Below are 23,528 nucleotides of genomic sequence, written 5' to 3'. Positions count from 1 at the left end.
AGCAAATACAACAAAACTGCAGGCTATATTTGGCAGGCAAGTTTGAGAGCTAGAATTAGAACTCAGGAGTGGAAGCCCAGGCCTTGGATGCTGGCTATGGCAACAGCATTAGGCAGATTCTTCTGCATTGGGAATGTCAGGCCCCACCCCAGATCCACTTGTGAGTCTCTTTTTACAAGCTCCCATGTGATTCTTACACATGCTAAATTTGAAGAAGCTGACTAGGACTGTTTGTGGATAGGTGCATCCGCCCTGTACTGTGTATGAGGGTATGTCCCCAAGATACCTCCCCATCTCCTCTACCACCCTGGAGAGAGGAGTGGGGTGGGGGGGAAGCCCAGCTCTCTTTTCATGGTTCCATGGAACCTTTCTGGTTAAAGGATTATCATAAAATCCTCTAACTCCCCTCCCTTCAACTCTCACCTTCCTACCCACAACAGCAAGCTCCTCCACCCTCCAGCCCAGGAAAAGCCTCTCCTGCTACAGGATTTGCATGACAAGATGGAAAGGGAAGGGATTTTTCCTTCCTGGTTATCTATTCTTTTGTCTAATAAAGTGTAATTCCTTTACTTCTATTTTTGAGTACATGCTAGTTTGATCTTCCCATCTCAGTTGACCCAGTGGCAGCAAAAGGAGTGGAAGAGGGCAGAACCCCCTTCCAATCCCAGGGGCTCTTGGAAGGGAGCAAACCTAGATGGAAAGGCCCAAAAGGTGGGCTCCTTTAGGTGTGTGGGAGGAGGAGGTGACCTCTCAGGCCTGGAAGAGTGGAGCCTAGAAGTTGAAGGGTGTGTGTGTGTTGCGTTATGTGTTTCCTCGTGCCCTCACAGTCGAATAGGATCGAACTGGATTGAACTGAATTGAACTGGAGGTGACCTTCCCCATCTCTAGAGGGCAAACTTTGGGGCTCACTTCTGTGCTGGGTGCTCCTTTCAAAACAGCCAAGCCCTGACACAAAGCTGGCTCACTTACAATCCTCCCCCAATCTGCACTTGAGCCACCCCTTCCAAAGACCCTGGCTCTAGGGTTAGATGGACTCCGAATGCTGGCCCCTCTGTCTACCAGCCGAGTGCTCTTAAAGCAAATTGCTTAACTTCTCTGAGTTTCAAATTTCCGTGTATGTACAGTAAGGATTTTTTTTAAAAAATCTCATAGGATGGTGTTTAGGAACGAATAGTATTTTTATAGTCTAACAGTGTCTGGCAAACAGCAAGCCCTCATTAATGTTAAATTTTAGTACTATTATTATTTTACTCCAGGTGCAATAGCAGCCACTCTAGCGCTCTCGGGGAGGCAAAGACAACTCAATCTTACCAGCCTCGGTTCAAGGCGACTCTCCTCATGCGACCCCTAGAGGGCGCCCGGAACTCACTTGTCCAGAGTTTTTACCTGTAAGCCCCGGTCCCGCTGTTTTTTTTCTGAGCGGCTGCTAAGCCAACAACCTCACCTTAGGATCTCGAAGTTCCACCTGCGGCAACGGAACAAATGTGGACTCCAGGGTGGAAAAGGGGAGGAGAAGCTCCCACGTCACCTTCCCTTCCGAGGCGCGCTGGGGCTTCGCATCTCCGCTTATCCCTACGTCCTTTCCCGACCTTCTCACACCGGGCTGGATCTCAGACTTCACCGAGGTGGCAGCGGCCGCTGGACTTTCTAGGCTTTGCTGGGGTCTTTGACCGGAATTGCGGGCAGCCTGCATCCCCACACCCAGGAGCTTGAGGTCCTGTCCCAGCTGGAGCAGCAAAGCTGGAAGCTAAAGCCCGGGTGAGAGGAAGTCTCCACCCCCTGGCCCTCCAACAGAGTTAGATCCTCCTCCCTCTGGGCTGAGGAGAACAAGGGTGCCCAGGAGGTAACAGGCAACTGGAACTGGCTGGACAGTGACAGGCATCAGCTTGTGAGAGGTCGCCATAAGCCCCAGCAATGTGTGCACTCTGTATGTGCCTGGCTCCGCACACCTGTGGCTCTCTTTGTGCAATATTGCACACCCTGGATGTTATAGACTGTATACAGCAGTATAAACTGGGGGCGGGGAGCCGAGTGCCGACTACTCCCTCCTTAGCACAAGTGGGATACCTCTAGCTCTCTACACTCACCTGACTCACCCATCCCCCACCCTACATCCGCAACACCGCCGCCGTTGGTCTTCCAGGAGTCGGCTCTGGGCTAATCGGAAAACCTGTCCTGGCTCCAGGCTCTCTTTAGCCTGTTCCTAACACAATCCCCAGGGCCCGAAATCCAGAGGACACAAAAGAATGGGTACCTGAGGGCCTCCCTGAGCCAAGCAGATGAGGACTAAATCAGGGTCACTCTCAGCCAAGCTGAGAAAGTGATAACAGTTCTGCCAGTCACCTAAGCAGTGTCCTTACTGGAATTCCAACGCAGCAGATTTAGGAATGACTATGAAAGCAGGAGAGGTGCTCAGAAGCCCGGGAAGGGAGCCGGACCCGTGAGGAGACGGCTCATGGACATGGGAAGTGAGGGGAAGGAGAGAAGCAAGCTTATAGTGGAGGTACCCAGCAACTGAGAGCTGGGGCCCTAAGGGAGGAAACCTTGGGACCACTACCTCGAAGCAGTCCCTTAGTTGGCTGCCGACCCACGGTTGCTCTTGCCCTGCACAGCCTAGTGGGAGGCTCCTGCCTAGCTCTCTCGGGAGCCTACAATGGACATTGTCCACTTGCTGGTCACTTATCCACAAAGAGGCATCGACCTAAGTCAGCGTAAGCTCCTACCTGCCACCTCACTGGATGCATCACAGGCAGTCAGTATTCATTCCTGTGAGTGCCCGCACAGCCCCCAGCTACTGATCTGGTCACACAAAGCCTCTATTATAGTTAACAGGTTGAGCCAGATTTTCTGTGTGTCACCCACTGCACAACTTGGGGGCCCTTTGCATCCCCCCATCCCCAGTCCAGCCTAGGTTCCTGAGACCACAGACTGCCACAGCGGGTGCACCAAGTCTGAGCCGCTGCTCAGGGCTTGCTGGTGGCAGGGGGGATTTGGTCAGTGACATCAGCTCACTCTAGTCAAAGAAGGAAATGGACTTTTCTGGCGAGACAGGTTTGTTAATTGTTCTTTTTCCCTCTTTCAACACCTCTACCCACAATTCTTCAGTTAATTTATTATGTTTTTATTTTTTGATCCCCAAAGTATAGATTCTGACAGACTCGATGGAAGACCGTGAGTTTCGACTTCTCTACTTAGAGTATTCGTAGTCCCTCAGTCCCGGCCACCCACTCCCGAAAGAGGGAGCGGGGGTCACACGGTTGTTGCAGCGAGTCATCAGCCGGCGCTCGGTGCACGCGGGATTGGCTGAGATTCGGACGCAACGAATTCCCGGCCGAGAGCGAAGAGTTCTGTGCGGCTTCTCAGCGCCAAGTATCCCAGAGCTTCCGGGAGTCTGGTACCCCTGGGAGGCCTTGCCCAGGGCCTAGGAATCCCGAAGTGACCCTCGGAGAGGGCGAACCCCTAAGGCAAAGCGAACTCTGGACACCGGCACTGGGCCTCAACGCTAGGGATGAACCCAAGATAAGCACTGCCGGATTCTGTCGGAGAGCAGAGGGCCTGGAGGCTCCAACTTGGCTTCTGCTGGCCCAATTATGAGTGGTGTATAAAGCTATGAAGATGGGGGAGGTAGCAGGCATTGGGATTGCCCAACTTTGCTTTCTTTGTCTCTGCAAGCGGGGATGAGAGTGGCAGACGAGAGCCGAGCTTTGGAGCCCCTTTGGGACTTTAGTGTTTGGGCCAGCCGGAGTTCCCCACCTCTACTCCAGCTCCCTGATGGGACAGTCTGGCCAGGAAATATCCAGGGTTTTCCAGACACTGCAGCCTCTTGATGCCGTGGTATCTGGAGACCCTGAGGACACAAGGATCCTGCTTCTCGAAGATGCAAATAGAGGAGATGGAAGAGAGAAATTGAACCCGGAAAGAGACAGAATGGGCTCTGCAGCTTCAATCCCGTGGTGAGCCCAGGGGCAGCCAGACCTGTTCAGGTTAGAAGAATCTCAGCAGCTCTGGGAGGTCATTTCTGAATTGGCTTGGTACTGGATGCTGTGAGTTGTGAATAAGGTGTACCTGCTTCCTATCCAGCGCTATGGCCAGTCTCCTTATTTCTAATACATAGCTTGCCAAGGGCTATCCTGAACACCCTCGTGGCCAGGAAAACCTGCCAAGTCTTTTGGACCCAGAATTCTCTTTTGCTCAGATCCAGGGGACCCACAAATTTTCCCTTGGGCTTCCTTTTGGGTGGCTGATGCTACTTTCTTTGTCCCTGGATTACAAGCTTCCATGGCTGTCAGTGCAAGGATCTAAATCAGCAGCTTTGACGATTTGGGTATCTTCCCCATCCTGTTACTGTGCACACAGGTCTGCCAGGGACCTGCACATACCCTAACCCCACTAACTTCCTACCTACAAAATTCTCCCAAGAAAAGGCTCCCTAATCCTTACTTAGTTTCACCCCTAAACTCTCTAGACCCACCACCATGCAGTTTTTTTTTTTCCAGAAAAGTAGGCCCAAATCAATTTTTTGTTTGTTTGTTTGTAGTTGGTCTAACAGTTCAAGAAACAGATGTTATGGGGAAATGGGTTTGTATAGTGACTAGTGTTCTGGCCAGAGTGGTCTTCGGGCTCCTCCGGAGGTCTTTGGGAAGTCACTTTTGTAGATTACTCATATTCCACCTAGTGCTGAGAGCCCATTTAAAGCACTAGAGAGGGTTCCTGATTCAGTGTGCCCTGGCCTCTGCAGCTTGCTGGGAAGGTCATAGAGCCCCCAAACTCCTAGCAGATGCTGGTCTCCTGCTATTCATATGAGAGTCCCATGACCACATATTATCAGGACCTAATTACAACCATTCTCACACAACCACATACTCTACCTTCAGGGACAGTCTCCACAATGATCCACACTTTCTACATTCAACCCCTTCCCCAATTACATACTATCACACACAAGCACATACTGTAAATTTAAAACATATGGCTCACATATAAGGTTACACCTCACACACAATTGTACTCATACAATTAGAGATATACAATCACAAACACAGATTTAACACAAAAATAGATTCACAAAGAAACGAATATGTACTCTCACAAACATTAACATGATTCATACACACTCAGAAAAATAGGTGATCACAAAATCACCCCAAATGATAGCCACATCCTTACATGATTACATACATACCACCACTGTAAGTACATACATACAATGACAGTTTTGATTTGCAACTTAAACAGAAACAAGCATTTTTACACCAGAACTGAAAACATGATCACATTCATTATCAGTACATTGCTAATTGCCCACACTACCACAAACACAGGATTTTTACACCCAAAGACACCTATCCCACACTCACAATCCCAACTGAGCCTTAACTTCTCCCCATTCTTCTCTCCCCGAAGCCTGAAAGCTCTGCTCACCAAGAAATCACTGAAGCTCAGGCACTGAAGGCCGCCCCCCAAAGCCCTGGCTTGCACCAAACTCAAGTAGCTTCGAAATGCTGGGCTCAGCAAGGAGCAGCCCTGACTCCGGATCCGGAGAGTTTTATTTTTTTTTCCACATAAATTACACAAGCACTTTATAAAATGGTTACACAGAAAACACCTTATAAGTGCATAACTTACCCCCCTCCCCAAAGAGGATCTGGAGAAATGGGCTGAGTTTGTGTGAAAACCTGTCTGTGTGTACCTGTACCTGGTGTGGCTGGGATGTGTTGAAGGGGATTGGCAGGCCAAGTTTGGCTGTTGTATGTGGGTTGGTGTGTCACAGTGTGACTGTGGCCTTGTGTTTGGGTAGGAGGAGGGCCATGCTTTTCAGAATGAGTCGGAGTCACCCCAGCATGTACCCAAGAGTAAGGGTCAACATGTGAAGGTTAAGCCCCCCCTGTGTGTACAATGACATTCTGCCATAGGTCCCCATGTGTGGTCCTGAGGTGACACCAGGAGAGACAATGACATCACCTCTTTGAGGGCCTATGGGTGTCTGGAAAATGAGGAGAGGAATTAGAGGGGTTTCCCAGCTATAGTTCAGATGGCAGCCCTGGGGATACCAGAAGCCCTTCCCTGCCCCACCTCCCTTGTCCCTCTCTGCCCCATGTTAAAATCAGAGTAAAATGAAATAGAGAAAAACAGAGGACTCTGATCAGGTCCAGAGAGGCGTAGGTCCCCATAGGCCTCTGGGAAAAGATCTCAGCCTCTAGCCCTAGCCCTCTTCCACCGAAGACAGAACAGTGTCCACAGGAGTGTGGAGGCGATGCTTGGGAGCCTTTCATGGGTGGCTGCATTCCCCTCCTGCGTGCAGTCCAAGACAGCAAAAGGGGCAGGGAGTGTTCTGGCTCTCCAGGCAGACCTCAGCTGGGCCTGGGGTTCTGCAGGCTCACTCGCAGGCCGAAGCCACTGACGTGACGCTAGTGATCTTGGTAGAGTCGTCCGACCACGGCTGCAGGTTCTGCAGGGCAAAGAGTGACGAGTTGTGTACGCACAGTGGGTCTGCCGGCAGGGGCTGCGCCAGGCTCTTCTGGAAGGCCTCTTGCTGCAGTTGCAAGAGGATGCGGTTTGCCTGCTGCCTCTCAGCCTCACGCTCCTCCGCGGTCTGTCGCCTGCATCGGGAACAAACTGTTACCCGCCAAGACGGTAACCCCATTCCCGCATTCCTGGGTGAGCTCCAGCCCGAGTATGCTCCCAGGAGATAGCCCCTTTTGCATCCCCTCAGATCCCGCGTGGACCCCTTTAATGCACTCTTGAGGATTCTGACTCTGGCAAAAACTCGGAAACCTCAAAAGTGGATGGAGCAGAGGTAGCCTAGAGGAGCAGTGGGGAAGGCCAAACCGCTGGGCCTCCCCGTCGATGCACAGTGCCCACACCCTCACTGGAACAACTATGGATAGGCTCGTCTATCACGAGAGACTAGGCGCTCTCCTAAGTCTGAGCGTTCTCACCTCTGGTATGTGGCTCCGAGAAAGCACCAGCAGGGACCTCCTGTCTTTTCTTTCCCTCCTGGAGCCTGTCTCAGGCCTCAGACCTCCTGTGCCCCTGGGCTCCTGAAGGACCTACCAGCTTCCTCCCAGGCGGTCTTGGGAGGCGATGACTCACTTATTCCATTTAATGCCGCCCCTCCACCCTGTCAACTGAGATCAAACGTCTGTCTCTAAGGTGGACAGACCTAATGGGAGTCCCCGGGGCCTCCAGAAGCAATTTGTAGGCGATCGATGAAGCCGCTTGAAGCCTGCGGCTCTTCCAGCAGCCGACGCCGGCCTGCTCGCACAGCGCCTTGCCTTTTCTCTTTCTGTCTCTCCCCCTTCTTCCCTGAATTTTAAACTATCCGAATGTTTCTCTTCCTTCACGAACTATGTCTTATCCTGTCTTTTCTCTAAACCCCCTCGTTTTCTCTGAATGAATTAGAAACGAAAATGGCGGTTTTAATCATCTGATGTCTTTTCTTCTGGCTGCTTGTACATACACAGCCGCAACCCCAGCCTTTATTTTTCTTTTTGTTATCTTTGTATTTTTTTCTCTTTGGCTGTCAGGGTCTTTCTGTGTCTCTCCGCACCCCTGGGGGTCCAGCCTGGCTTCCTCCACTGTATGCTTTAAGGATATGAGCGACCCCTCTCAGCTAACCCAGAGGCTGAAGCCACGATCCCCACCCTTTCCCCACCTCTTCCCTAGTCGCAGGAATGTTGGTGGGGGGCGGTGGACTCGCTGGGCCAGGGCTTCCTTTGTGGCCCCGAAGGCGGAATCCCGGGCAGATTCCTCGCCTTCATTCAGAAAAAGAGGAAACTCCAATTCCTTCCTCCCGCCCTAGGCCCGCCCGGCCAGGCGCCGCCAAACTTTGCCCAGACTCTAGCTCCCCCAACCCAGGGTCTGAGCTGAAAGACTCCCAGGAGCATGTGTGGAACCAAGAATGCCAGCAAGGTGTTTGGAAAGATGTAGCAGTGCAAGAGGGTGGGTCCCTCTGGGAAAAGTGTGAGTTTTTGCTCAGAATAAAGCTGCTTAGAGGTCTATGGGATGCTTAATATCCGTGAGGCTGGGGAAAAAGGTGAGCAGAAAAAAACGAGAAAGGTCGAGGCAGTGTATTCGGAAACGTAAAATAAAACGAGAGAGAGGTAAGTGCAGTCGTCGGTGTGTGCCAGGAGGAGGGAAACTGTTTCTTTCTCAAGAACACCCATCTGCTCCTAATTGATCCCCACCCCCCTTTCAGTGGGACCCGAGAAAGTCCACCACAGCCGGCACGGATTGATTTTCCCCTTCTAAGATGGGGGACGGGCTGCGCAGAGGACGAGCGCCTGGGGAGAATCTGGGGCCCCAGACACTCCACCGAGAGTCCGGCTGGAGCGCAGAGAGGAGGAGCAGGGCCTTCTGTCTCCAAGTCTTAGGGTCAGAGGAGTTTCCACTCAGTAAAGGCGAGTTTGTGCAATCAGAAAGCCCATAAGGACTCATTGAGCACAGAAGTCCCAATTGCATAGACTTTCCAACAAGCCTGTTTGCTCCAGTACCCGAGGCAAGCCGCATCTACACTGCACCGAGCAAGCTACCCGGAAATCCCTGGAGCCTCCCTTAAAACACAGCCGGGTTTTCCAGCCCCACCGGGTTACTGGCCTCGATTGCTTCCAGTTCCTGGCGATTCCAGGAGCCCATACGTCCAAACTGATCCGAAACCAGCGAGCAGAGAGTGCATGCAATACGAGAATGGCCGAGGGAACCTGCTCTACTACAACCTGTCCGCCCCGCGTGCTCACCTCCACTTCGTCCGCCGGTTCTGGAACCAAGTTTTGACCTGCGCATCGGTCATTTTGAGCGCCTTGGCCAGAGCAGCGCGCTCCGCCGAAGCCAAGTACTTCTGGCGGTGGAAGCGCTTTTCCAGCTCGCAGATCTGCAGGCGCGTGAAGGATGTGCGCGGCTTCTTCTTCTTAGGGGGCGTCCGATTCTGATAGGGGTGACCTATACGGCGTGTTACAGTGAAGGGTGAGAGGGCCACTGGAGCGGGAGACAGACAGACGGCAGAGGCAAGCGGCAGAGCGTCAGGAGGCGTCCCAGGCCCAACACCCCGCGAGTCAGAGCGCATTGGCCGGACCCCTAAGAGCAAGTCAGTAATCCCCCCGGCAACCCTCAACTTCAAGCCCGCGGAGCGCGCGCAAAGGGCTCCCTGCTGCCCGCCTGGCCGACGCCTCTGCGGCCGCCACTTGGAAGACCTCCCTAGCCTGGGGCCCAACCACCTCCCGCAGGTCTGGGCCTCCACAGACTCAGCCACTAGGCTCAAAAGAGCAGTCAAAAAGTAAGAGGCCCAGGGTGATCAAAGACTCTATAAGTCCTGCCCAGAATCATCCTTACAGCCCCACACAGATAGATAACAGCCTACATAGCTACAAACTTCCAGATCAGTGCTCCCAAACAGGCAAGAATGCACATCTAGACAAGCAACAGGACCCAGAGCAACACAAGACCACAGACATAACACTCCCTGAGAACCTCCTTCAGGCCTCTCATAGGACTAGGGTTTGCTGTAGCTCCCCAGAGTAGGCCACTGCTGAATACCTTCCATATATGACAGTGGGCTCACTGTGGGGAAGGGGCATATAGAAGGCTCAAGGTGGGGATTACAGTAAAGCCTTTCAAGACTGGCCTGAACTGGCCTGGGTAGGTGAGTGAGACAGGTCAGGCCTATCTCCTTCAACTGGGGAGGATTTGAGATCACTGGGGCCCCTTAACCAGGGGGCCCTTCCTGGATGCCCCACAGTGAGCATAGAGTCCCCCTCCCGTTTCTGCTGAGGCCCAGTCTCCTCAGGGCTCCAGGAACCATCTCTTTACTGCCTGAAACAGGAGCAAGGGGCCTAGGGTAACTTGGGGGTCTCCTAGCCAGGTCTAACTCTAGGCTGTTCCTTCCATTATGAACACACACACACACACACACACACACACACACACACACACACAAATTCACAGTTAAGCTCTGGAGACTGCCTCAGGACTCCCAACTACCCACAGCAGGCCCACACCTCCTACTTCCCCTCTCTAAGGCCCAATAGCTAACGGGTTCAATTCCTAACAGCAGCCCGACCCAGGATTGAGATCTCAGGATCCAGGGACCACTAAGGGCAGCCAGCAGGAAGTGAGGGCTGGGGAAGAGGGCACCTGGAGCTGGAGCTGAGTGCTGGAACAATCAGAGGGGCTAGGGCAAGCAGAATAAGGAGTAGAGAGGGCCACAACATAGTGCATACCTGTCTCAGGAGTCGTCCCCTAGCCAACCTGCTAACCAGACCAGTGCATTATTCATAGAGAGGAGAGCTGGGCCTGGGGAGGATACTGAGGAAGAGCTGCTAGGCCACCAGCTCCATTGACCCTTAGGAAGTCCATGGTGGGACAAGGAATGGGCTCTGCTCCTTTGCCGGGGCTTGGGACCTTTGCAGGGCTGCAGCTCGACTGGCATCCAAGCTCTGAGCATGGAAGTATGTGCATGTGTAGGGGAAATGAGGTAGGAGAGCCTTTTCTTTTCTTGTGTCTAATTCTGGGGCTCTTGGGTTCCTTCAGAAAAACCACAGCCAGGACAGAAAAACACTATGTCCACATGGCAGGCTTATGCAGCCCTCCAAGCCTCAACTGTTGACAGAAGGTGGTTCTGAATCTACAGCCCTCTTCCCTCTGCCTAACTCGGCCCTGGGATCCCGAGAGGAGACCAAGGTTTGCTCCTCTGAACAGGGGTCCCGGAGGAGAGAAGAGCCCAGATTGAAAGAACTCTGCGAGCTTGGGGATTCTGAGAACAGGGAATCCAGCAGACTACTGAACTTGGGGAAAGCACGGAGAGATGCTAGGCGACCTGGCACTCAGAAAGGGCTTTGAGGAGCCACCAAGCAGGGTAGGGGTAGCTCAGAGCCCAAGCCACGGCCAGGCAGGGCACACGCGGGCCGGACTCACCTGTGAACCTGTCCTTTGTGTATCTGCGGTTACTCTCCATCCAGGGGAAGGTGAGGCCGGTGAGGTTGTTGACGCCCGGCACGGCGGGCACAGACGGTACAGTGGGCAAGCCAGTGGCCAGGGATTGCGGGTGGGCTACCGCTCCAGCTAGCGGCCTGTGAGCGGGCACCCGGATCACCCCCGCAGCGCTCAGAGCCCCCGGGCCACCGCCGCCACCGCCGCCTCCGCCGCCGCCGCCTGGACCAGGGCCGCCCGCCAAGGCCATGTTCACGTTGTAGGAGCCGGCCAGTGGGCCCATGCTGCAGGCGCCGCCGCCGCCGCCTGCCGGGCCTCCGGGGCCGCCCGGACCACCAGCGCCATAGGCTCCAGCGCTCCCGGTCCCCGTCCCGGCTGCAGAGCCCCCGCCGCCGTAAGTGTAGGCGCCTCCGACCAAACAGCCAAGGCCGTATTCTCCGTCCTGGAGGCGCGAAGCGGGCCCCATGCAGCCGCCCTGGTCGGGGCTGTTGAGGATCTGGTCGATGCCGAAGCTGATGGGCTCCGCGTGGCCGGGGTGGAGGTGGTGCGGACCCAGGTGCTCCATGCTGGCCCTGGCCCCCGCCCCACGGGGGGGCCCGGGCGGTGCTCGCTGCGCTCAACTGCTGGAGCAGTAAGCCGGGGCGCCGAGGCAACAGCCGCTCCTGGCTGCGCAGAGACTTGAGGCGAAGTGCGCAGAAGGGCTAAAGTAGGGGGGAGGGGAGGGAGAGATGGGGCGCCGTATTCTTCCCCTCTCCGGCTTCTTCTTCCCTTCTCGGGCTGCTTGCTCGCTGTTGACTCTGGGACATCAATCACCGGGCGAAAAAGCCCTGAGCGAGCGAGCCGAGCTGTTTCGGCCGGGTCTCTCCATTGGCTGTGCGTGGAGAGGAGCGGGGTGAATGACAGCGCGGGGGAGGGGAAGGGAGGGGAAGAAGGAGGCCCGGAGCCCAGACAGATGCCGGAGCCAGAGACAGAGGGACGGAGATCAGGGCTCTGAGTAGTTCCTGCAAAGAGAGAAGAGGAGAACCACGACTAGAGGTTTAAAAGGAGAAAGAAAATAACAGGAAGCGGCCATTCCCAGAGATGGAAAGAGAGACAGACGGACCCAAGGAGAGGGAAATCAGAGCCCTTTTACAGGCCTGGCAGGAACCACCCCCTCACTTTGAAATGGGCCAAAGGAGTCCAGCCCACCAGGCCTCTGGGGACAGGTGTCCTGCCCAAGTGAAGAATCTCCCCAAGGGCTGAGCTGGGAAACACCTGTCACTCAACCAGGCAACTAACTGCAACTTCAAGTCCAGCTTGTTAGAAAGTAGAAGACTGCCTACTCCCCTACTCCCCCCCCCCATGGAGCCCAGGCCTGGAGGCAGGATGGTGAGTTCAGGCTTGTCCTTTAAAACAGGTCCTATGAACAACTGGCTACATATTATAAAAATTTAGCAGCCCTCCAACTCAGCCTTTTAGAGAATTAAGGAAGAGAAGACACCCAGAAAGTCCTACACAAACACAGGAGTTGGGTCTGGCTTTCTACTTGGGTGCCCACTTCTCAAGATAGCCCTTCTGTTTTGAATACATAGTGGCTTCCAATGCAGTCTGAGTGAATGCAACTGGGTTTGTATTGCTCTCCACTTCCAAGTAGGCCAGGGTTGACTTTCCAAGCAAGGCTTTGAAGTGTGGTGAGGGGAAGGAGTTATTTTATTACTTCTGGAATATTTGGAGGGAGGCCTAAGGGCTTAAGAAGGTAGGAGGTGGGGCTGGTGGGACTGGGATCAGGAAAGTGTGCCCAGGACAAATTTAGGCCTTTTCGAAGTTTTGCCTGTGGTTCCCTGGCTAGGAGCCCAAGAGAAAAGAAGGAAACTCCTTTCTTTTGCTTCCTCTCTTTCCCCTCTCCAGTAGGGAAAGGTCTGTTCCCTCATAGCAGCAAAACTCTGGGAAAGGCATGGGTGATGATTTGTTTTATTTCAGGTCAGTTTTCATATTCAACATTCCGGGATAGCCTGTCTCTAACAGGCAATGTTATGTGAATGTGAAAACTAGACTTCTACTAGTCAAGTCTCACCGTATTCTATTTGTTTTGGCCACATCTGTCTGTCACCTCCACTTGAAGCAATGTCCTCAGAGTCAGGAAATGGCTTACATATATCTGTCCCCTCTCCCCACACAGCCCCAACTAATAAAGTATGCTCATCTTGGATGAATAATGAATTACTGGATCCTCATTCAACAATTATTTGAATATTTAATATGCGCCTGGCACTTTTCAGGCACTGGGGAGACAGCAGAGTGTCCTGACCTCATAGAACTTACATTCTGTAGAGGGGTCAGACAATAAAGAAGGAAATACAATAAGCCAGAAGTTGGTATTATGGAGAATTATAGAAACTCTATGCCCACCCTCTAAGATAAGTACTTTCTATCTGATCTCCAGCCAGGAGAGCAAAGGCTCATTTAAGACAAAGATATGAAGACATGAAATTAGTAGTTGTTACTTGTTAGTAAATATTAAGCCAAAAGCAGAAAAGAGCTCCACCCTTCTGTCAGTCTTTTCCTCAGCACCCACCTAATCTAGATCTTATCTGGCTACCCAGATAGTTCTGTAACTTATTTGGGAAGTTGTTTGAACCTGAATGAGTCTCTTTCCTGTCTCCCATCTTGAAATAACTAGAAGAGAAAAAAACATAACTGTTTACTGAGAAACTACTATGTGTCAGGTACCACATCACACATTCAAGATGCAACCCTGTAAAGTTAATAGATATGCTCCAATATCTATAATTAACAAAGCTGAATGAATGTCCCTAGCAGTATTATTCACAGTAGCCAAAAGGGTACAGACAATTCCATTTTCTCATCAATTGGTGAACAAATAAACAAAATGTGGTGTAGCCATACAGTGGAACATTATTCCCCCATAATGGTTCATGCTGCAACAAAGATGAACCTAGGAAATACTATGCTAAGTGAAATAAGCCAGGCGCGAGGAGACACATATTCTATAATTTATTTATGTGAAATGGCGAAGGTAGATAACTCCATAGAGACCGAAAGTAGATTTGTGGTTTCCAGGAGCTAGGAGAAGAGGGGAGTGGGAAGTGACTGTGAATGAACACAGTTTCTTTTTGTAATGATTAAAATATTCTGGAATTAGGTAGTGGTGCTAGTTGTACAACTTCATGAATATTCTGCAAAGCACTAAATTATGCACTTTATTTATTTTTTTATGTGTATGAGTGTTATGCCTGCATGTAGGTAAGTGCACCCGTGTCCTGCAATGCCTGCAGAGGACCGAAGAGGCTGTCCGATCCCCTGGAACTGGAGTTAAGGACAGTTGTTAGCTGCCATGTAGGTGCTGGAATTCAAACCTGGGTCTTCTGCAAGAACAGTCAGTGTTCTTAACCGCTGAGCCATCTCTCCAGCCCCGAATCGTGCACTTTAAAACTCAGAAAAGTATGTGAGTTCCAGAGACAAAAGAGGATTAACTGATCTGGGAACTCAAAACCTCAACTACTTCTCCCATTTGAGGCTAAAAACTGTGGCAAGGGGCCCTGTAGCATCTTTGAGACTGGATCCCACTGGTCTTTCTCCTTTTATTCTAACTATAGCTCTCCCTGCTAGAGTTAAAAGTGTCTTTCTTCATTATCTTCAGATCAACAACTCTTTGTCACTCTCTGGCCCTTGCAGGAAATTAATGATCTACCCTCTCTTCCACTGATACCTTTTCAGTCCCATAGCCTTCCAATCCTGCCTCTTCCAACTCTTGACATCTGCTGACCCACTTCTTAAACTCTTCAGATCTAGCACCAGTTGTCCAGGGTACCTGAAAGAAAACTTCACCCTTATTGGTTCAGTCTAAGGTTGACAGGGGTCACAACTGCCCACTAAGATCATGCAGCTATCAAAACCCAGCAACCCAGGGACACCCTGGCTTTCCTCTGCCCTCCCAACCTCTCTGTTATCTGAGTCAATTTTTATCTCAATGCAGTTCTGAGAGGCTGGAGTTCCATGAGTTCACTTGACCTCGGTGGTGTTTGTCCTCCAATAGAAAGGCTGGGGAGGACCAGCACTTCCCCCTGGGCCCTTGTCTAGGAAAATGAAACCAGTGTAGATCTGGATTTGTTGGGCTCTGGCTCCCTCTCCATCTCCTTGTAGCAGTGTTACCCTGAACATTGCTCATTACACTTTAAAAAGCTTTTTTTTTTTTTTAAAAAAAAAAGGTTTTTCTTTATTCTTTTCATTTTATGTATATGAATATATTGCTTGCATGTGTGTAAGTGCATCCATGTCCTACAGTGCCCACAGAGGTCAGAAAGTGGTTGTTAGCCACCATGTGAGTGCTGGTAATTGAACTCCGATCCTCTAGAAGAACAGCAAGTGTTCTTAACCACTGAGCCATTTCTCCAGTACCCTGAAAAGCTTTTTGAAGCAGGAAGGATATTGGAAAAGAGCTTACATTCATTTGGCACAACTTCTGTGTTTCCACAGCACTTTCAGGTCTCACGGAGCAGCCCTGTTAGGGAAGAGGAAGGAGGAAAGAGGAAGCAGGACTTACAAATCATCTGGGATGTCCTGGGTATCTTTAATCACAGTAGCAATATTTCCATTCACTCTCAGATAATTCTATGATGTGGTTTTGTTATCTATGCTGAGAAAGCCTAGACTTTGAGAAGTTGGGAAGGGGTAGACTGGATTCTAACACTGCTTTTATACTCTCTTATCACAGAGTACTTCCTCCACTTTAAATTTGACTCTTGCCTTGCAAGGAATATCTTACATGCATGTGTCTAGGTGAGTTTCAGACCTTTCCTTCTAGTTCTGAGGCCACCTGGCAATCATGGCCCCCAGCACCATCTCTCTCTGCAGAATAAAGAAGTACCTCCAATTAAAAGGGGAGCAGCTGGGACTGAGGCTGGGCTAGAAGGAAAGGAAGGGAGAGGCCCCAAGGGGAGTCCTCTTTGGATCCCACACAGCTCCCTCCCTCCTCTGGGAGAGACCCCTGGGCCAGGGGTTGTCCTTTAGCTTAGGGGTATGTGTGGTAACTTAATTACTTTGTGTTTATGGGACTTGAAAGTCGGATGTGGAAGTGTGTGTGACAGTGCAGACTGAGAGGGCTGTGCAGATGTCCTAGGCAGGTCTTTAAGGAATAATTTAAAATTTTTCTTCCATGAATATTTATTATCTATGACGGATCAGGCACTGTGTTTGGCTGTTGAGCTAGAACTATAAGTGACTCATGTTGGCAAGATTGTTAGAAGAGAGAAAGGGACTCTGTGTTATTTCTGCAGCTGGACAGTCACCTGAGGAGGTAAACATCAGTGAGAATGTAAGTGATGTAAGTTTTCTGGAATAGGATCAATGTGTGTCTCTCCAAATGTCCTCTGTGCTGTGTACTTGTGTGCAAAGGTGAGGGTAGTAATGATGTCAAGTCTAGAATCTGGGAAAGAGGTCTTATATTCTAGTGTAGTTGTCAGGGAAATGGTCATATGTGGGCCTGGGGTGGAAGAGTAAAAAAGAGAAAGAGCATCCCTAAAGGGTAGGCTGCAGAGAAAGAAAACTGACTGATGTGTAAGGGCGATGTGTAAGAGGCCATGGGGGGATCTGTTTTCCTAAAATGAAAGGTGCCTATCTATCTCAATAAGGCGGCATGAAATTTTCCCTTCCAGGAAGCAGGAGCAGCTGGTGACTAGGAACTTAAAGGCCCTGGGAAGAGCCTATGGTACTAGTACACACCTTTAGTCCCAGCATTCGGAGGCAGAGGCAGGTGAATCTCTATGAGTTCAAGACCATCCTGGTCTATATAGTGAGTTCCAGGCCATTCAGTCCAGGGTTCATTAGCAAAACCCTGACACAAACAAACAAAAACAAAACAATCAATTAGCCTAGTGAAGGGCACTCTAGGCTGGGTTGGGTTTGGGTAGGATTGTGGTCTCTAGTGCCTAGACTGGGAAAGGAGGGAGTAAGCCAGACAGGCTGCTCCAGCAGTAATGCGGTGATACTTCCTCTGCTCTGGGTGGGGGCTGCAGAACCAACCCCACATGCTCCCACTCAGTCTTTACTGTGAGAGATCAACAACTCCAATATGAAGGATGGGAACAAATTTTCCTTTTCAAGGGAAGTTGAATGAATAGAGGATTAAGACCAAGTATAGACATCTGCTCAGTAGGCACACCTCAGCTGTCACCTGAAATTAGAACAATTTTCTTTTCCCACTGGGCCATTCAAAGCTTGGCTTGTAGATAGGGTCCTTCCTTGGATCTTCTTTCTTTCTTTGGGCATGAAGCTAGGGCCTCCCACCTTTCTCTGACAAACTTCTTCCAAAGAGACATCTGGATAGAAATGCCTGTGACTACAGTATCTTTAATGCTAAGTCTCTTCTCAGGATTCCAGAACCCCAGAAAGGGTGGGGCAGGACAGACCCATTTGACCAGGCCTTCCACAGAATTACTTCCTAGGCAGGACTTCAGTTTCCCAGCACTGGGCCCAAGAGGGCAGTTCAAGCTTAGGACCCAGGATCTCTAGCCACAGTCAATCGACTTCTCCCACGGTTGGCATTTACCCTGCACACTGCTGGTCCTGGGAATTTCTGCAGTAGAAGGTACCTGGTGTGTGTGTGTTGGGGGGCGGGGGCTTAAGATGTGGAGGAGAGAGAAGGAAACTTAGAGAGCCAGCTGAGGGCCACCACTATCTTGTAGGAGTCAGTCTACTCCTGGAGACACACGGAGCTGGCAAACTCTGTTCGTATTCCACACGTGGGGTCTCTGAGGGTATTCTGACTTCCAAACTCCCCAAAGGAGTTTCTTACTGGACCACGACCTTGACTCCAGCACTGGCCAATTCTACACAGATCTTCTATTTCTTCAGCCCACCAGAGAGGAGGATAGGAGTATGTGTCTTGGGGGAACAAGTGGCCAGAGACTTGCTAACCCTGGGAAACCAGACTCTCTCAGGGCCCAGTCCTGGGCCATGGCCAGGGAGGCAGAGTTAGGGATCTGGAGGTACACTTCCCTGAGCTACTGTGGTGTGGGCAAGTCTAGTGTTTCCGAGCTACTCCAGATTCAGTTTCCAAGCCTGAAGCCCCAGGCACCTGCTGAGATGGATGACTGGACTTGGAGAGCAAAACTCTCCAAACTGCAGAATGAGGGGGCCCAGAACCTGATTTCTTCAGCAAAACTCTTCCAGTATATGAGTTGAGGTGGAGTTCGCGTGTGAAATGAACTTGCCAAGCTCCTCCTCCAACAGAAAAGTACTAGGTGGTGAGGGGTGAGCGCCTGAGCCTAAGGATCCCCAACTGCAGCAACTGGCAGTTAGTGATAAGGTAATGTGTGCAACATGGTGTCTGCCTACACATGACCACAGTGTATATACAAATGATGCAGATCAAATCAGAATACCTGAAGCCTTCCAGAGTCAGCGTTTGTGCCCTCTCACATACAGACACACAAAAATACACTCACACTTTGCACACTAGTCTGCTGATATCCCCGGTGTGAACACCCCATTGCCTCACAAAGACTTTCAGCTTTTGAAACAGGATCTTACTCTGTAGCCCAGGCCAGCCTCAAACTCGAGGTAATCCTCCTGCCTCAGCCTGCCAAGAGCTAGGATTGCATACATGAGCCACCACTTCCCGACAGACTTTTTCAGGTTCCTTTGTGTCTGTACACAGGTGCCTTCATGAGCGCTCAACCGTTCCCTTTAGCAGAGATCAGGACCAAACATACATACACACACTTCTGTGGGTCGCCGCACAGCGCAGCACTTCCACACCGATCTTCCTGCTCAGGTTTTTAAAAAAAAATCGCCCGGAACTGTGACCTCACCGAGGGCCACACTGAACGCATAAGTAACCACAGTTTCCCAACTTTCCTGGGGAAGCCAGGGTGGCAGGGCGGAGATGGAAGGGGGCAGAGGAGGGGCGAGCCGCAGGTGCCAGAAGTGAGGTGGGGGAGCAAGGACCGGGAGGGACCGAATCCATATGTATGGGCTCTGCTCACAAAGAGCAGCTGCCGGGAGCAGGAGCCCCGCGGGCCCACAGTTACAAGGAAGCGGCGGCCGCTCAGCTAATTGAATTAGGTCGGCCTGGCCCTGCCACCCGCGCGCCACCCGCGTCCCCTCTGCCACCCGTCCCTGGCCGCCGCAGGCGCTCGTAGGGTGCCGAGGGACCGATTGAGGAAAGGAGGCACCGCCGCCTGAGCCCGAGCAGGAGGCGGCCTCTCCCCCCGGAAATAATCCCATTGTCCCGCAGGCTGTGCACAGCTCTAGGCGCCCGGGATCCCCGACTGGATTGCGACTCAGTGATTAATGGGACTTCGGCGAGGGAGCTGACATAGGGAGGGGCCACAGCCCTCTTTCGCCCATCCTTCTCCAGGGCTCAGCTGTCCCGGGTTCCGGTGTCCCTTCTCCTCCCCAGTGTTGAGAATCTAGGGCGGGATGAGATGGACCTGCAGGCGACTGGCGGGAATCAGATCAGTGGGGTGCCCTAGTGAGAGTGGCGAGTGTGAGCGTGTGTGAACGGGGTCCAAGTGCTCAGTGGTTTGCTAGAATGTGTAAGTTCATCCAGCGCTGGGAGGCTGGTGCTGAGGCCTGTGCAAATGCCTGAGCGGGTATCCTAGGGAGCTGGGCCGGGACCCCACGTGGAAGAAGGCACAAATCAGAACCCAGAACCCCAGCATCTGTAGGTAATGAGGCACCACTGGACTCTATGAGATGGGGGGGGGGGCACTAGCCCAATATCAAGGAGCTGGGCCTGAGCCCTAGCACTGCCCTGGGTTCCAGAAAGTCTCTGCTTGTCATTGGCCCTTCTGTCAGCCCAGGTTTCCACAGTCACCTCACCCCCACGATCCAAAGCAGCAGTTGAAAATGTGATCCCTTCCAACTGCCTTTTCACCCTCTAGATAGCAGCATAAAACGCCAGTATTTCTTGTAGTTGCCCACTTTTTTCTACCCTGGTGCCCTCTACATTATGGCTGTTTCGGTTACTAGCTGCAGTTTGAGGCTGGAGATCACAGAGCCTCCAACACAAAGAACCCTCCTCCCATATGTGATTGGGAAATAATTCATCTATCTTAAATGGCCTATGATATGCAGGAAAGAGAGTGTGTCTGTGTGCCTGTCCTGATCCTAAACTTCAGGTGCCTGGTTGCAAATTATGGTCCCAGTTTATCCTTTCCCAGTGACTCCCATAGGTGCTATTGATGCTAGCAAGAGAAGCTTCCCTGGCCAGTGACCTCCACCCAAGAGCAACAGAGAGAAGGATATTCAGGTGGCGTGGGTACACAGCCAGGGTACTGAGTCCCATAGGACAGCTTTGCCTTTGCACCCTTCTCTGTCCCTCTCCCCTAGAGACAGGAGACAGGGAACTATGTTCTTTTTTTAAACATTTATTTTATTTTAATTTTATGAGTCTATTGCCTGCACGTATGCAACTGCACCCATGTCATGCAATGCCTGCAGAGGTCAGAAGATGGCATTGGAGTTACAGATGGTTGTTAGCCACCATGTGGGTGCTGGGATCCAAGCCCTGGTCTTCTGCAAGAACAGCCAGTGCTCTTAACCACTGAGCCATCTCTCCAGCCCCAGAACTATGTTCTTTGAGAGGTGTCCCAGAGAGTTGGGCGGGGATCCTAGAAGGGTGGGAGAGGGCTATCAGGAACCAAGTGCTGCAGTGAGCTTTGGGGATCATTCCAGGGACCAAAACTGCTCTAGAAGTATGCCCCCACCCAGGTCCCTCCTTCCCACCTGCTGTCATCTTTCACACCTGCTAGTGTCCTCCACTGTCCTCTTCAGCTGTGCTATATAACCCTCATTAGGCAGAAAAGTTAAAGTCCTCCTTTCCCTCCCCAGTTCAGCTCTGGAGTACATTTACCACCAGGGAGAAAGAGGTAAAGCCCAAAGCCTGTATCCAAGAGGACTTAGGACATTTTCCATGGACCACAATCTGGGAAGAGTCAGGTAGTGTGGAGAAATGCCTTTGCCTGCACCCCTAAAACACTACCCAAAGTTCCAGAAGGTTGAGGCAGAAGCTCTAGACTAGACAGCAGCTAGCAGGGCCACTCAGAGCCCACAAGATATCAAATGTCCAGGCTGTCAAGCCTCTGGCCAGGTCTTTTCAGTCTGTGAGGTATTTCCAGGGACTTTTACCACAGCACTAAGATGAGCAGTGACATCCCCCTCTCCCCTTTCATAAATATTGCATCTTCCCAATGCAATTACAAGAGACTGAACGGCATGAGTGTTTACTAAATAAGATTATGGGGTAATGCTAATGCAGTTTATGTCTGCGCTCTGACACTAGACAAACTCCCTATTAATAACCTCTCAATGAGGTACAGGGCTCCAATTGTAGAGCCTCAGGGCTGTCTAAGATCTGCACCATTGTTGCTTCTCACCCAGGGACTCTGAGGGCCTGTACCCTCTCCCAGGTTATAGGGCTACCCATTTCTCTAGGTTTCTTGGTCCAGAGTAAGCCCCTTCCAAGATTGGCAGCTCCTCCTGCAAGAGAGAAACCTCTTCTGTTAGCTTCTACTTCTAAGCCCTTCAGTCCTAGCTGGTGCTTTATCTTTCTCCTCAATCCACACTGTGCAGGACACACCTTCCTTGACTTAGAAATCACCCATGGCTCTACACTGTCCATAGGGGAGAAGCGAAAGCCAGTTCCCCTCCATGCAAGGTCTTTAACTTACTTTCTGTGCCCTTATAGTACCTCCCTCTGTCAGGCTTTCATTAGCCATGGCATACCTTATATAAATACACACATCTTTCCCCTCCATTCCTTGGGTGTGACGCCTTCACAACTGCACTCCCCAAAGAAAAGGAAATTCCTACTCCCACCTCACAAACTAGCTCAAAGTCTCACCTCCCCTAGCATTCATGACTCTTTTCTCAAGTGGCTGATAGCACACATTTTAAAGGAAAATTATCTTTTTGGGGGGAAGGATCATAAATTTGAAGTTCAGACATGAACTGGAATCCTACATTGTTTTTCATAAGTGTGAATGTGAACAGATCAGTGAACTCCCTTGACCTTTGCTTGTCTGATTTATCAAAGAGCCACATAGAATCAAGCTATTTTCAGAACTAACAGAAAATTGAAACACAAGCTCCATTGAGTGTATTACACCTTTACTCGTCTTTTCCATTATTGCCCTGGCATTTATGCAAAACATTGTCATCCCTACAGGTCTGGGAGTCCTCAAGACTAAATTCAGCACAGCCCTGCTCAGTATTTCAGGCTCAGCCAACCACTTCCTCAGACATACCTTTCCTGATCTCCTAACTCCTGCTTAAACCCTCTTTAGAGTCCTACGGAAAAGACAGGGCTGAGGCAGCTAAGACAAGATCCAGAAAAACAGGATAGCTGCATGGCAGCAAAAAAACTGCAGACAGGACTTCAAGGCCAAGAGAGGCAGCCCCCTGCCTCAGGAACTACCCTAATGTAGGCTGGTCGTTAACCCAACCCTAGGTTCTTCTTGACCTTAAAATAAAGAGACATTTCATGCCTAAGGACCTCAGCAATGAGGAACCAAGGAGGGACTGGGAGTATGCAGTCTCAACAAAACTGCCCCCCCACAATCTGCACCACATACAGAGACTTCCTCCTCCTCTTCCTCCTCTTTCTCCTTTCTCCCTCATCCCTCTGAAGTCAATGAAAACTCAAACCTTAGAAACCTTTGAACAGCTTCTGGGAGCAGGAAACTCCTTTGCCTCTGAGCAGGTAGAGGATGAAGGATGCTGGCAACAAAGCCACTGGCCTCCTGGAGCCTGACTCACTCTACCAATGTCAAACTCCCCTGGATTCAGGGAGGCTATAGGACCGAGGACCTACTGAATATTGTGGGCAGGGAATGCTTTACCATGTCCTCCAATCCCTTGCTCCTAAAATTGGGGCTAGATCTAGCCAGTCAGCATACCCTTATCCCCATCTCCTACCTGCCATTCCTTCCCTGGGCTACAGGGGACTTCATTGAATGCTGCACGCCAGTCTGGTTTTTGTTTTGTTTTGTTTGGTCTTTTTGAGACAGGGTCTCCCTGTAGCCCCAGCTGGCCCAAACTCACTAAACCAGGCTGGCCTTGAACTCACAGAGATCTGCCTGCCTCTTCCTCCCTAGTGCTGAGATTAAAGGCGTGTGCCACCACGCCTGGCTTGCACGCCACTCTCAATCTTCGAGTGTTTCTGATTTGCCACCATCCTTCCTCTTGGTTACAAAGCACCAGGCCTGATTCTCTTTTGCATTTCTCTTTCCACTCCACTTCGCCTGTCCAGTAGCTCTTCCAAGTTTTTTCTTTATGCTGTGGGTATAGGAAATCTTTCTAACCAGTTTCTTTATAAAACTTCTATAAGTTGTATATATACACTCATACATACTCAGAGGAACATACAGACATCTCACTCCCAAAAATACATAGACAAACTATTTTTTTCTTGAAATATACAAATGTTTTTGTGGTGCTGTGCATTAAACCTGGGGCCTTGTGCACTCTAAGCATGCACTCTATCAACCAAATTACATGCAAATGTATATCTGTACTATGTCCCTCCCCCCAAAAAAGCATGCACTCAAGATGTACACAGCTACACAGGTAAGCGTGTATAGGCAAAATGATATTCAAGTGCA

At 51.0% G+C, this 23,528-nt stretch overlaps 1 protein-coding gene across 1 annotated transcript; it reads right to left on the bottom strand.

Moving 5' to 3' along the window:
• Window positions 1-6,360: 6,360 nt before the first annotated feature.
• Tlx1 (T cell leukemia homeobox 1) lies at window positions 6,361-11,730 on the bottom strand. The gene is made up of 3 exons (XM_008845588.2): window positions 10,909-11,730; window positions 8,736-8,937; window positions 6,361-6,599 (listed from the first exon to the last, which is right to left on the bottom strand). The coding sequence occupies exons 1-3, from the start codon at window positions 11,486-11,488 to the stop codon at window positions 6,377-6,379; spliced, it is 1,005 nt and encodes a 334-aa protein (XP_008843810.1). The 5' UTR covers window positions 11,489-11,730; the 3' UTR covers window positions 6,361-6,376.
• Between the last annotated feature and the right edge of the window lie 11,798 nt (window positions 11,731-23,528).

The sequence above is a fragment of the Nannospalax galili genome, unplaced genomic scaffold (genome assembly GCF_000622305.1).
Source record: "Nannospalax galili isolate Female #2095 unplaced genomic scaffold, S.galili_v1.0 scaffold161, whole genome shotgun sequence".
Taxonomy (NCBI): Eukaryota; Metazoa; Chordata; class Mammalia; order Rodentia; family Spalacidae; genus Nannospalax; species Nannospalax galili.
This window is presented reverse-complemented; position numbering and strand designations above follow the sequence as displayed.